This window comes from Ochotona curzoniae, unplaced genomic scaffold, assembly GCF_017591425.1.
Source record: "Ochotona curzoniae isolate NIBS_2020 unplaced genomic scaffold, NIBS_Ocur_1.0 scaffold_1852, whole genome shotgun sequence".
Classification (NCBI taxonomy): domain Eukaryota; kingdom Metazoa; phylum Chordata; class Mammalia; order Lagomorpha; family Ochotonidae; genus Ochotona; species Ochotona curzoniae.
The window spans coordinates 17,697,886-17,709,902 of NW_024467087.1; the positions used below are offsets into that span (position 1 = coordinate 17,697,886).

At 36.2% G+C, this 12,017-nt stretch overlaps 1 protein-coding gene across 1 annotated transcript; it reads right to left on the reverse strand.

Moving 5' to 3' along the window:
- Positions 1–410: 410 nt before the first annotated feature.
- On the reverse strand, positions 411–2,008 carry PRR32 (proline rich 32). Its single transcript, XM_040999623.1, has 2 exons — positions 1,989–2,008; positions 411–1,278 (listed from the first exon to the last, which is right to left on the reverse strand). Exons 1-2 carry the CDS (start codon positions 2,006–2,008, stop codon positions 411–413), a joined length of 888 nt encoding a protein of 295 aa, XP_040855557.1.
- Positions 2,009–12,017: the final 10,009 nt, after the last annotated feature.

A 12,017-nucleotide genomic window follows, 5' to 3' on the forward strand; every position in this document is an offset into this window, starting at 1 on the left:
TAGATAGCCAAGAATTTCACATCTTAGACTTCATCTAGAAAAATGAATGAACAAATAAATAAATAACTCAGCCATTCCTCATGCCCAGTCAAACTACAACACAGTCGACACAAAATATTGGTAAGAATTTAACTAAGCTACGTAGAAAACACACACACACTTCCCTGCTTTAGTTATTATAAAGATGGAAAATGAAATGTGAAGCTTAGTAACTCAATGTGGCATTGAAAACACACACACACACTTTTTTAAGGCTTTTGAAATTTTATTCAATCTCCAAGTACATATGGCACATTAGTGCAAAACAGAGTAGCAGATAAAAGGTTTCAATTACAGAACCATAAACTAGCAACTTGAATCTCTTCCCATAAGGTTTTTTTTTTCTTTTCCCCTCCCTCCTCTGCCTTTAGTTAGTTGTGCTCTCCGTTTGAGGATGAAGCAGACAGCATACCCCCAGAGTAGAAATGAGCAAAATAAGAGGGCAATGGTGGAGCAAATATTGGAGGAGGAGCAAAAGCAATAGGTATTGTGAGAAGGGGGTTGAAACTCAGAAACTGAGAAGGCGCAAAGCAAGGAGCAGTACTGGGAGGAGATAAACTTGGAGTACTGGAAGACAATGGGATAGGTCTTTGCCACCTATCCACAGGGTGTTGTGGGCCCCCTGGTGGGAAGGAAACTTGAGCCAACCTTCCCTGGCTGGCTATTCTAGGATTTCCTGGAGATACCTCCATCATTACCCCGGATCTAAGGGTGGGGATATGTGGAGGACGTCTTATTTGTGGGCCCCTGCGTGGAAAGGATCCTGTACCCCTTGGCAAAGTCACATAAAATCTGGCATTCTGGCCACCTCTCTCAATGCCTCCATTGCTGACTCTTGGCCTCCCTTCCTTCAGTGAAAGAGGGCTGCCAGAGACATCTCGGGAAACATTAATAGAATCCTGATCCTTCTGCCTCCGGCCTGCCAGCCCCTCACGACTGTTTATTTCTGCTGTTGCTAGGTACTCTTCCGCAGCAGCAGGTGGTGGCCTGTAAGACTGTCTAAGAGCTCTGGAACTATCAACAGGAATGCAGGCTCCTGCTAGCTCAGAGGGTAGCTCCAGTTGCTCTCTTGTCAGGACATTGAAAGAAGGTCTCAGTGGGACGTGAGCGTGGCCCCAGACTTCTGCATCTTCCTTCAGCAAGGAGCTCAGACATTGCTTGGGCATGTCCCGGTGCAGCTCTTGCCTCCCATTTTTGTCCATGGCTACCACTATGGGTGAAGTGGTATGCCTTCCAAGGCTTCTGGAAACAAAATTTAAAGGTTAAAAGGTTAAAAATGAAACTCAGTGATCAGAAACTGAGATATATGATTGAATGAACACAGTGGAATATAACAGGAAAAAAAGGAGTAACTTCTATCTGTAGTCAAAGACATATCCCGTTAGACTACTGGCCTCTTCCTGAGGGTCTTCTTAAACATCTGCTGCATGATTATGCATCCTTTAATTTCCCATCACCTCCAATGTAGCAAGTAAGCCAAGAAGAACTAGATAGGTTCAGGCTGACTTGGCAGAGAAAACATTAACACATTTGATTCACTGTAAGCTTTTTGAACCACTAAACCCAGCACTCCAATAAAGGCAGAAGAATTCTGGAAAGTCTTTGCAGGGAACATATATTTTGTCTCCATATAACTCAAAAATATGTTAATTGTGCCAACAAACACTCCAGTTTCTTAAAATCCATACTATATTCTAAAGTAAATATTTTATCATGCTTAAACTGCACCAGAGACATGAAGAATTTAAAACACTTGTTTCTAAGTTAAATTTAAAAACAGTTGCCCTTAAACCCATTATGCATTAGATCTCAATTTGTATCATTGAAATTTTTGCCTGTGATGGTCTTGCACAAGCTCTTCAACTTAATCACCTCATTTCAGCCAAACAGCAAAACAATTCAAATTCTTTTCTCTTAAATTAAACAATTGCATTCAATTTTGTACTTACACGTTTTCAGTACAAGCCATGGAGCAATCTGATGAGGATAGCCCTTATGATATGGTGGAGCAAACCAGCTGGACGCCCACACAGGCCAGCTCACTCTGGAGAAATGACTTGTGCTTCTGCTTTAGAGCTATTTGACAAGTCGGCTGAAGCCAGGGACCAACTGCTTCTTTCTAGATTTGGAATTCCCTTTCTGGGGTGATCAGTTGCTTTGGAAGGCGGAGAGAAGATGAGAGGGAGGAGGGACTCAATCTGACACTCCTTTGAAGCTTAATGTAGGACTGCCTTTTACACAATGGATGAAGGGAAAGATATTTGCTGCATTGACTTTAGCACAAGCCATTTGGAAAGATAAATCACATAAAGAAAGGTTTTTGAAAAGTCATGGAGATGCATTTCTTTCTAACACCTTTTTTTTTGAAGTTTTAATTATAAAAGCTAATTGTCAATTGAGCAATATCCTATGGCTAATCTTGTACTTTATTTCCAATTTTGGTTAATGCCTGGTAATAGTGACTAAGTCATATTTACAAACATAGTTTCTGTATAGTAAGTCAGATTTTAGTTTGAGAAGTAGCAACATGCTCCTCAATCATTTTATATTTATTGAATACTTGAAATAGTGGGCTGTTTTTACTTAGAAATACTTACTAAGACGTTGTAATGATGTTACATCATGGTGAAGTATAACATGGATACTAAATTCTCAAAAGTTCAAAAAGCGTAGCTTTGAGGAATTCCCCAAGTTATAAAAAGTTTAATGAATTTATGTATTGGTTCATTTTCTATGCTGTGACTTGTTTGGTTTGTGCAGACAACGCACATTCATTGAATGCCTACTGCAAGCGCTCAGAGTTGTGCTGTATGTGGAATGAAACAAAACAGTCAAATACATAATGCACAAGAAAGAGTTTATTCCTGGAGAGATTAAATCTCTAAAAAAGAATAGCACAGTAGGAACTACACATAGACCTATGGGATATTCTGAGACAAAAATGGAAATTCAGAAGAATGAAGCTTAGAAGAGTAGCTTCTACTCTTCACGAACCGGTGCCCATATGGGATCCCGGCACACACAAGGCAACGACTTTAGCCACTTAGCTACTGCACTGAGCCAAAGATCCTCAAATTATAAAGCTGCAGATGAAATAAAACTCATCTTAAAACTTATTTATTTATTTATTTATGTGTGTGTTTTTTACAAAGAGACTGCCAGGCTACCACAATTATCCAATGAACATTGAAAATGAAATTATAGGTGTGTTTTCCTAACACACACACAGCCTAAAAAGCTGTGTTAGGGAAGAGAGTATGGATAAAAGAAGTTTAATTGTGAAGCCAAGTTCAAAAGGCCTTTCATAACTCACAATCTCTCATTTTATATCGCAATGCTAGATGTTAAGTATTCTCAGAATAATTTGATGAGTAAATGGAATTCTGGGAAAGTACAATAAAAGGATATATTTCTTTTTCACAATTGTTACCCGAAAATACAGATGTGCTACCAAAATAATTTTTCCAAGAAAACTTGCAGGTTTGTAAGTACAGGCAAAATGTCATTTAAAGTCTGCATTTTCTCTCTGGCCTAAATAAGGAATCCAAGGAACAGAGATGTGAGTATGAATTTTTGTTTCCATTAAGCTAATAAGAAGATAGTGTTGGAATTGCCATGTTGATCTCTGGGGAAACATTTGTCAAAAAAATCTTATCCAATAACTCACTTTTAAAAAATCATGTAGCTGTGCCCATAAAAAGCTCTTTAAATTTAGGATGTCTAAAAAACATTTTAGAAAATAGACTAGATATTTTTAGTCATCTGTGGATATTTAATTCAGTGTATTGAAGCATGAAATTAATGAAAGAGTAATATTATCTCTGATTGAGCCAAGTATAGGAAATGACATGACTTTTCTGCCATCAGCTGTTCTACAAATTCTACGTGGTAAGTGATGAGCATAAACAGGTGAGAAATTGGCTATTTCACCACTGAGAAGGGCAAAAGTACTGAACAGTGTATAGTTCACTGTTGGACCCGTGTTCAGCAGCTGAGTAGACTATTAATGCTTTATTTGAATTTGGCTTCAGATTTTAAACCTGTATCTTTTTTAAAGTTACAAAGTTTACTTTAAAACGGACTATTAAGGGGCCCAAAAGATATCAGAAGCTTTTTCAGCACAGATTACTATACCTCTTCTGAATCCGAGAGTCAATATTGAAATGAAGTAGCTCTACAATATGTTAGATGAGAAAATAAAGAAGCAAAGGGTGACAGTCTCAAGTCTGCGGGCCATCCTCTCCTGCCTCCCGGGCTCATTAAAGGAAGTTAACCTGGAAAAAGAGGTGGGACTCAATCCCAAGCATTTTGGTGTGCGGTTTAGGCATCCCTAGTGGTGGCTTACTCACTGTCCAGCCAAACAAGAAATAATTTAGACAATTATCAGAATTATACCCATTTTACAGTTTGTAGAAAGAGAAATTATGTGATAATTTTCCAATAGTCTCTATAGCTGATATATTATAGAAAATATGAAAACTTAGTCAATTTGGCACCAGAGCCAATATGTCTTGCATATGATCACATGGTTTCCTACCTATCATTCTAGGATAATCATAAAGAATGATTCCGATTAAAACATATGAATCATATCTTAGCTGAGTATATTTAGTGCATTGACATTTATCCAGATGTTCTTCTGCCAGGAGGAAATCATCTGCAGTGATCATGTAGCAGAAAGCTCGTTTGTGCAGACACAAAACATAACTGATGGAATAAGTATTCGGTAGTAGGCTTGCAGGAGAGTGAAGACCAGAAATTTGTCAAGGACAAGCTGAGTTTGAGGAAAGAAAAAAAGAAGACCTGCATGCTAGAAAATCATCATTATTGAAGAACTAACATGAATTTGTGCAAATGATATTAACATCGATGTTGAACTATTGAGCTGCAGATATAGTAGTTTTCTGCATATGCAGCAATGCTAGGACTGGACTAGGTTCCAAAGAACCTATAATCATGGTTACTTCCTCAAGTTTCCAATGTAAGAGCAAAGGGACGAAAACAAAGGTGTGTGTGTGCACGTGTGCACAGTGAATTTTGAATCATCCAATGAGATATTATTAATGGTAGTTCTGAAGAAGATCCTAAATAACAGTAAATTACAAATTTTTTTGTTCATATATAATATCAATTGTAAATTAACACAAGCAATAAATTAACAAGTAAAGAACATTAGTGGAAATAAGTAACAGTTTACAATAATAACTAAAAGCTATAAAATCATTACACTGATATGTTTACACACATGTGTGTATGTGTGTGTGTGCCTATATGAATTCTCATATTAAAATTAGTTGCTAGGTCACGGCATGCTTAATTTACTGATCAGTTGATTTGAAAGCAAAAACTACTTAAAAATAACTTCATATTACTGATAGTATAATGTAAATTCAAGTTTAAGTATTTGTATCAATTTATTTAAAGTGAATCGGGCCTGGCACAGTGGCATAGAGGCTAAAGTCCTCTCATTGAATGTGCCAGGATCCCATATGGGTGCCGGTTCTAATCCCGGTGTCCCCACTTCCCCAACCAGCTCCCTGCTTGGGACTTGTGAAAGCAGTCAAGGACAGCCCAGAGCCTTGGGACCCTGCACCCGCGTGGGAGACCCAGAGTAAGCTCCTGGGTCCTGACTTCGCATCGGCTTAGCTCCAGTTGTTGTGGCCACTTGGGGAGTGAATCAGCAGACAGAAGATATTCCTCTCTGTCTCTCCTCTCCTCTGTATATCTGTCTTTTCAATAAAAATGAATAAATCTTTTCTAAAAAATAAAGTGAATCATATTTGCCAAGCTGAGAACTTTGACTCTGAAACCGAAAGATCTGCAGTTTCAAACTCAGTTGTGTTGCTTACCAGATGTGTGACTTTAGACATGTCTTCCAACTTCTCAACCTCAGAACCCTCACTTGAAAAAAGATGGGATTGTATAAATAATTATATTGATTAATGTGTGAAAACTAGCTGTGTAAAACCTAATGACTTTCTTTGTACATGTTACATTTAATTTTCACATACTAAATGGAGATGATAATACTTCTCCATATTTAAGAGTTTTTGAGAGAAGTAAATATGATAAGTATTTGGAATTATTTTATAAACTATAGAGCATTTAATATTTTATTCTGATATAACTACTAATGAAAGTTCTGGGTCAAGAAAATCTTTGAACACACTTAAAGTTAGCACTATGTAGATAGCCAACTGTTTAACCTACACATAAGAGTGTTTTCATTTTCTAAATCATGAAGTTGGGGAGGATTATCCACACTGTTTAAAAAGTCCCAGGATGAAAAACGCTTTAAACTTTTCTATTGCTACTACATAAATCAGACCCATGGTTATATTCAACTCAGTAACTGTGTTAGAATAAAGAGTCTGCAGTTTTGTATTGGACTACATATTTAAAATTGGCCTTCATAATCTTGTGTTTCACAGCAGAACTTAACAAAGCCTCCGTATTGATGAGAGACAAACCCCTGGGTGGTTGGGGGCCAGGAAAGAAAGTTGCTTGGTATTCTGATAATGAAGAATTTGATTGATCGTATCTCTAAAGGACTTGCTCTTGAGAGTGGAAAAAACAAATTCCCACCACAGTCTCCAAACCCCAACCACAAAGCATTCTCAAGTGGGCAGATAAATGGCTCACTACAGGAAGGGCAACACTTTTATAAACTGGCTATAATTCATGATAAGAGAATACTTATGAGTGATGCTCAAAATTTAGATAATGATGGCATCCATCCAGAGATATTTTTCTTAATTCTTATCTGGGTTATGCTATGTGTTCATAGCGCTGATGTAAGGGTTTTTTTTTTTTACAGGTTTGAACATCAGAGGAATTATGGAGTCATCTTTTTGCTTTTATTTATTTAAAGTATCACATCTTTCACTTCTAGCTTTAGACCAACGAACTGACATATGTGTTTACTTAGGGGAATAATTCATTTGAAAAAAATTAGACTGTGGATGGCCAAAAAATGGAAGAGGATCTCTCAGAGGTTTGTTAAAGGTAGATAATGGAGGAGTCTTATTCAGATAAAAAGTTCTAAATCCTAGATCCCTATAATAATAACTGAGCCAATATTATGAGCCTTGATGAGATATATTGCTTTGCTTATGTTCAAATTAAGCAAATAGAGGTATGACTGCAGTATTTACGGGCAACCTGTGCTATTAGCATGTATTTGGCTTCAGATTTCTATTGAACAATATTTTCAGCTGGTGCTCATAGTAAAATGGCAGATTACTGAGTTCAGCCTTGGGGATTCTGATTTTTTGGGCTGGATTTTCGTACAAAAACATACACAAAATCTAGATTAAAAAATATTTGTTTTATTTCATTTGAAATGCAGAGTTACAGAGAGAAGGAAGGATGCACAGAGAAGTCTTTCATCTATTAATTCACACCCCAAATGTCCACAGCAGCTGGAGCTGAGCCGAAGCCAGCAGACATGGGCTTCTTCTGGTCATCCACTTAGGTGCAGAGGCCAAAGACTTTACTCATCCTTTGCTGATCTCTCAGTTCATAAGCAGGGAGCTGGTTAGGAAGGGGAGCAGCCGGGACTTAAATGGTGCCCATAAGGGATGCCAGTGCCAAAGCTAAAGTTTAGCCTGCTATCCCACAAAGTTGGCCACTGGATACTTCTTTACATATGAGAGGATTATATTCTGGCAAACTCACTGTAAATTTAAAATTGTGTAGTTTAAAATATGCATTCAATATATATAACATACTGAAAACCACAATTTAGCAATATGGTATACTACAATAACCCCTTTAAGTTCTTGTGAATGAATGAAAGCTGCATTTCATCAATGCTGCCCAACATCACTAGAGATGAACATACTACATATCACTAACCCAAGCATGCATCCACACTCAGAATTCCATGTACAGTTTCTAATAAATGGATACAACATTTACACCATCACAACGTTGAAAATTTTTAAGCACAAACAAAATAAGTCAGCAAGCATATATATATTTTTTCTTATTGCTTTTGGATTTTTAGATTGACATGCTATACTTGTACATTTTAAGACAAACATTCCAACATTTCAGCATTCGTACACAACATAAAACAACAATACTCGCTAATGATCACATCAGTCACTTTATCTTTCTCTGGGTTTAAAGGCTATCAGTTCCTGTCTTCTAGTTCTTTATATGGTATATAACACATCATTATGAAAGATTGTGCTGAAAACACCAGGACCCAATGTGTTCATCCTACTGTGTTTTACTGCCAGTATTTCAAGCTCTTCTCAGCCATTGCTCTCAGTTTATAGCTATCATTATATTAATGTAGATGTCTATGTCTAGATTTTAAGTTACATATGTTTGAAAAACATGTGATATATATCTTTCTGTGTGTAACTTATTTTATTCGAGCTCTGCTTCAATGAACTTTGCTGCAAATGCCAAGATGTAATCCTTCTGATGGCTGGGTAATATTCAACTGAGTATACATGCAGTGTTTTTAAATGTTCCATATATGGACACTTACATTGATTGTATATCTTTGCTATTATTCATAATGTTGCAATGAACATGAGATTGTAGATATCACTTTCATATGCTGACTTCATTTTCTTTGGACAAATTCCTCAAAGTGAAAAAAATGTGTTATAATTATGTCGTTAGATTTTTTTGAAGAATGTAAATATTGTAATGAAGTACTAATTTACATTTACTTAAAACATTTGTAAGGATTCCATTCATAATCTCACCAATATTTACAATTTTTATCTTTTTATATGAGCCATTCTAATTAGAATGAAATGGCACATCATTGTGGTTTTGAATTTAATTTGATTTTTTTTCCATTTATATGAAGTATTTCAATAGGGATTGTGTTGAAAGTACAAATTGCTCTGGATAATATGATCATTTCTACAACATTATTTCTTCCAATCCATGAACAGATGATATTTACCATTTTTAAATTATTTATTCCTTTATTTCAAAAGCAGGGTGGGAGAAAGAGAGAGAGAGAGAAGCAAGACAGTTATGTTTCATCCACTGGTCCATTTCCCAAATGGCTGGAAGAGCTGGTGATGTGCCAGGCATAAGCCAGAAGTTTGGAACTCTACTTAGATATCTCCCAGACAGGAACCCAAGCACTTTGACCACCTTATCATGCCTTTTCAGATGCCTGATTAGAAGCAGAAAAATTATTGTTATAGAGATCGTTAACAAACTTGGGTAATCTTACTACAAGGCATGTTTTGGTCGCTGTTGCTAGCTCTTTGATTACTCTTACACTGTCTTTTTCAGTAAATTTGCTATTGGTGTGTAAAAATGTAACTGATTTGATTTTGCATCCTGTTATTTCACTGATTTCACTCATCAACTAAGACAGTACCTTGCTGGAGTCTTTTGCCCCCAACCCTATATATAGACCATCTTTTCTTCTCAAGAAAAATCTCATTTACGTGTCTTCTTCTTCTTCTTTTTTTTTATCTTGTCTAACTGCTTTGGTTAATATTACAATACTGCATTAAAATAAAAGCAGTCAGAGAAGACATCTTTGTTTTATTCTATATTTAAAAGAAAATTCAGGTTTTCTCCATTCTGTGTGATAATGACTGTGAAATTCAATATATGTATATTTGTATATTTGTAGAACAGCCCTTCAGGGTAATGATCTAGTTTTCTATTGAGCACCTTTATCTGGGTCTAATCTCCTGACTAGATAGATAAGCATCAGAACATAAAACCCTTTGATTATACCCATTTCTCCAATTTTCTTTTGTCACAAACTTATAAATGTAATTATACTTGAATAGATGTGTTGAGTTTATCAGGAATAGCAGTGCTAAAGGTGTGATTTAGGAACAATTATATCATTAGTTCAGATCATTCCAAAGGGATCAAAGATATTTGATATTTCCTTTCAATATATTATTTTACCTTTTCCCAATCTTTTCCTCTTGAAAAGAGAGTGCAGCAAAGTTTCCCAGAGGATCAAGGATATGTAATATCATTGTTCTGATGACTAAGGAATAAATGTTTACATGATTTTATGTTTTGAATGTTTTATCAAATTAATTTAAATATAATAAATGCTGATAGACGTAACTCATTTGAACAAAATATCTTCAGAATTTACAATATTTAACTATACAATGGCTGCAGGTCAAAACATGTTATAACTTACACCTCATTTAACCAAGTACAATTTCAAATATACATTAGTTAATGTAAGTTGATGATTGCCTCCAGCTCTTGAGGAAATCTCAAAACTTGTTCAGTTATTCGGATTTCTATTTCTTGCCTCTTCTCGAAAAATCTGTGAGACAAGTACAGCCCAAGAGAAGTCAACAAGTATTTAATGAATGTATCTTTTGTCAATATTATGAAATAGTAAATATGTGCAACTGATGGAACTAATAATCATATAGAGAAAAAGAAACTAAATCAAATAAAATTAATGTCTTAATGCCTAAATGTAGAATGTTGGCATAAATTTTATAACATCACCAAAAACAGAGATCATTGCATCATGGGTAATATAATTAAGGAGATATTTTTACCCCAAAGGAAATAGAAATGCATGTCTAGTTTGAGGAATGAATGAGATTTGGATGGGAATAATTTTTGAAAATGTCTTTAAATGAATGCGAAACATTTTAAAATTAGTGTAGATAGAATTTGGATTCAAAATCAGAGTTTAATCTCAATTTTATGTATCTATGGGTTGCACTTACTATATACTCTATAAATTTTCTGCCTCAATATTACATATTTTTGTTTATTTGAAATGCAGAGAAGGGGAGAGAGAGCAAGGGAGATACTTTCCAAATGGCAGCACTAACTGCTGTTAGACCAAGCTTCAGCCTGGAGACTGGAATTTCATTTGGATCTTCCACATGAGTGTCAGGAATTCAAGTATTTAAGCCATCACCTGCTGCCTCCAACGGAATGTATTAACAGAAAGCTGAAACTGAAAGTGGAGCCAAGATTTGGACACAAGCACTCATGTATGGTATGTGGGCAGTCCAAACAGCATTTTAACCACTGTTCCAAACACCTATCCCTATTGTATTTTTAACTAGTAGAAATATATTTTTACTGACAGCCATATGCTAAGAAGCAAGCATTCCCTGGGGTGTTTCAAATAACATTATGTATGGAGTGTCTAGTTTATAAATTACTGGAGCTGAGCTCCGTATGTGAAAAGGTAAGGCTCTTGTTCTAAAAGAGAGAAGCAACCAATTTTTTTTTCTATATTCAATGCCTGTGATTGCTTCCATTTCGGTTTAATTTTTTCTCGGGATGATCATTTGTAGTATACCAATAGGAAATTAAAGTCATTTTGTTGTTATTGTTAACAGACATTTTAAAATGAGGAATGAAATTATTTTTATTATTATATTTGGGTCCCTTCAGCTGTATGAAGAAATTTCTTTCAAAAAAATTGTGTTGTTTGGATACATAGTTGGCAAGAATACAGGCTTGTGAGGACCACCAAATAGGGTGGAGAGGGTCGAGTTATGAGGGAAGGTGAGGTGGGACCAATATTTTGAATTTTCCTTTTCTTCTTTTTCTCCTGTATCCAGGGCAGTGGTGGGTAGGAGCAAGGGAAGGAGCTGCTGAACTACATCATCAGTGCCTGAGGATGGGGATGTCCAGTTGATGTCATCTTAAAAACCCCGATGTGTATTGCTTGAGTGTTTTTGATGGTTCCAAGAGGCTGTTGGTTTCATTGCTCCAAGGTTGCAAAAATATTTTAAGACCATTGGTTGAGAGTCCACCCTAGTGCATCCACTCACCCAGACACTTGCTGAAAAAGCTTGGCCAGGAGAGTTGTCAAGTCTGTTTTGATCTACATATTCTTACATGTCACTCAACATCTTCTGCAGTCCCAAATGAGCTGGCTGTCATGCTTCCCTCATTCATCTGGGTTTGCCGTCCACTGCACAAGCATCAGCAATCAAGGAGGTCCAGTCCCAAAATACGCATTCCAAATTCAGGCCACA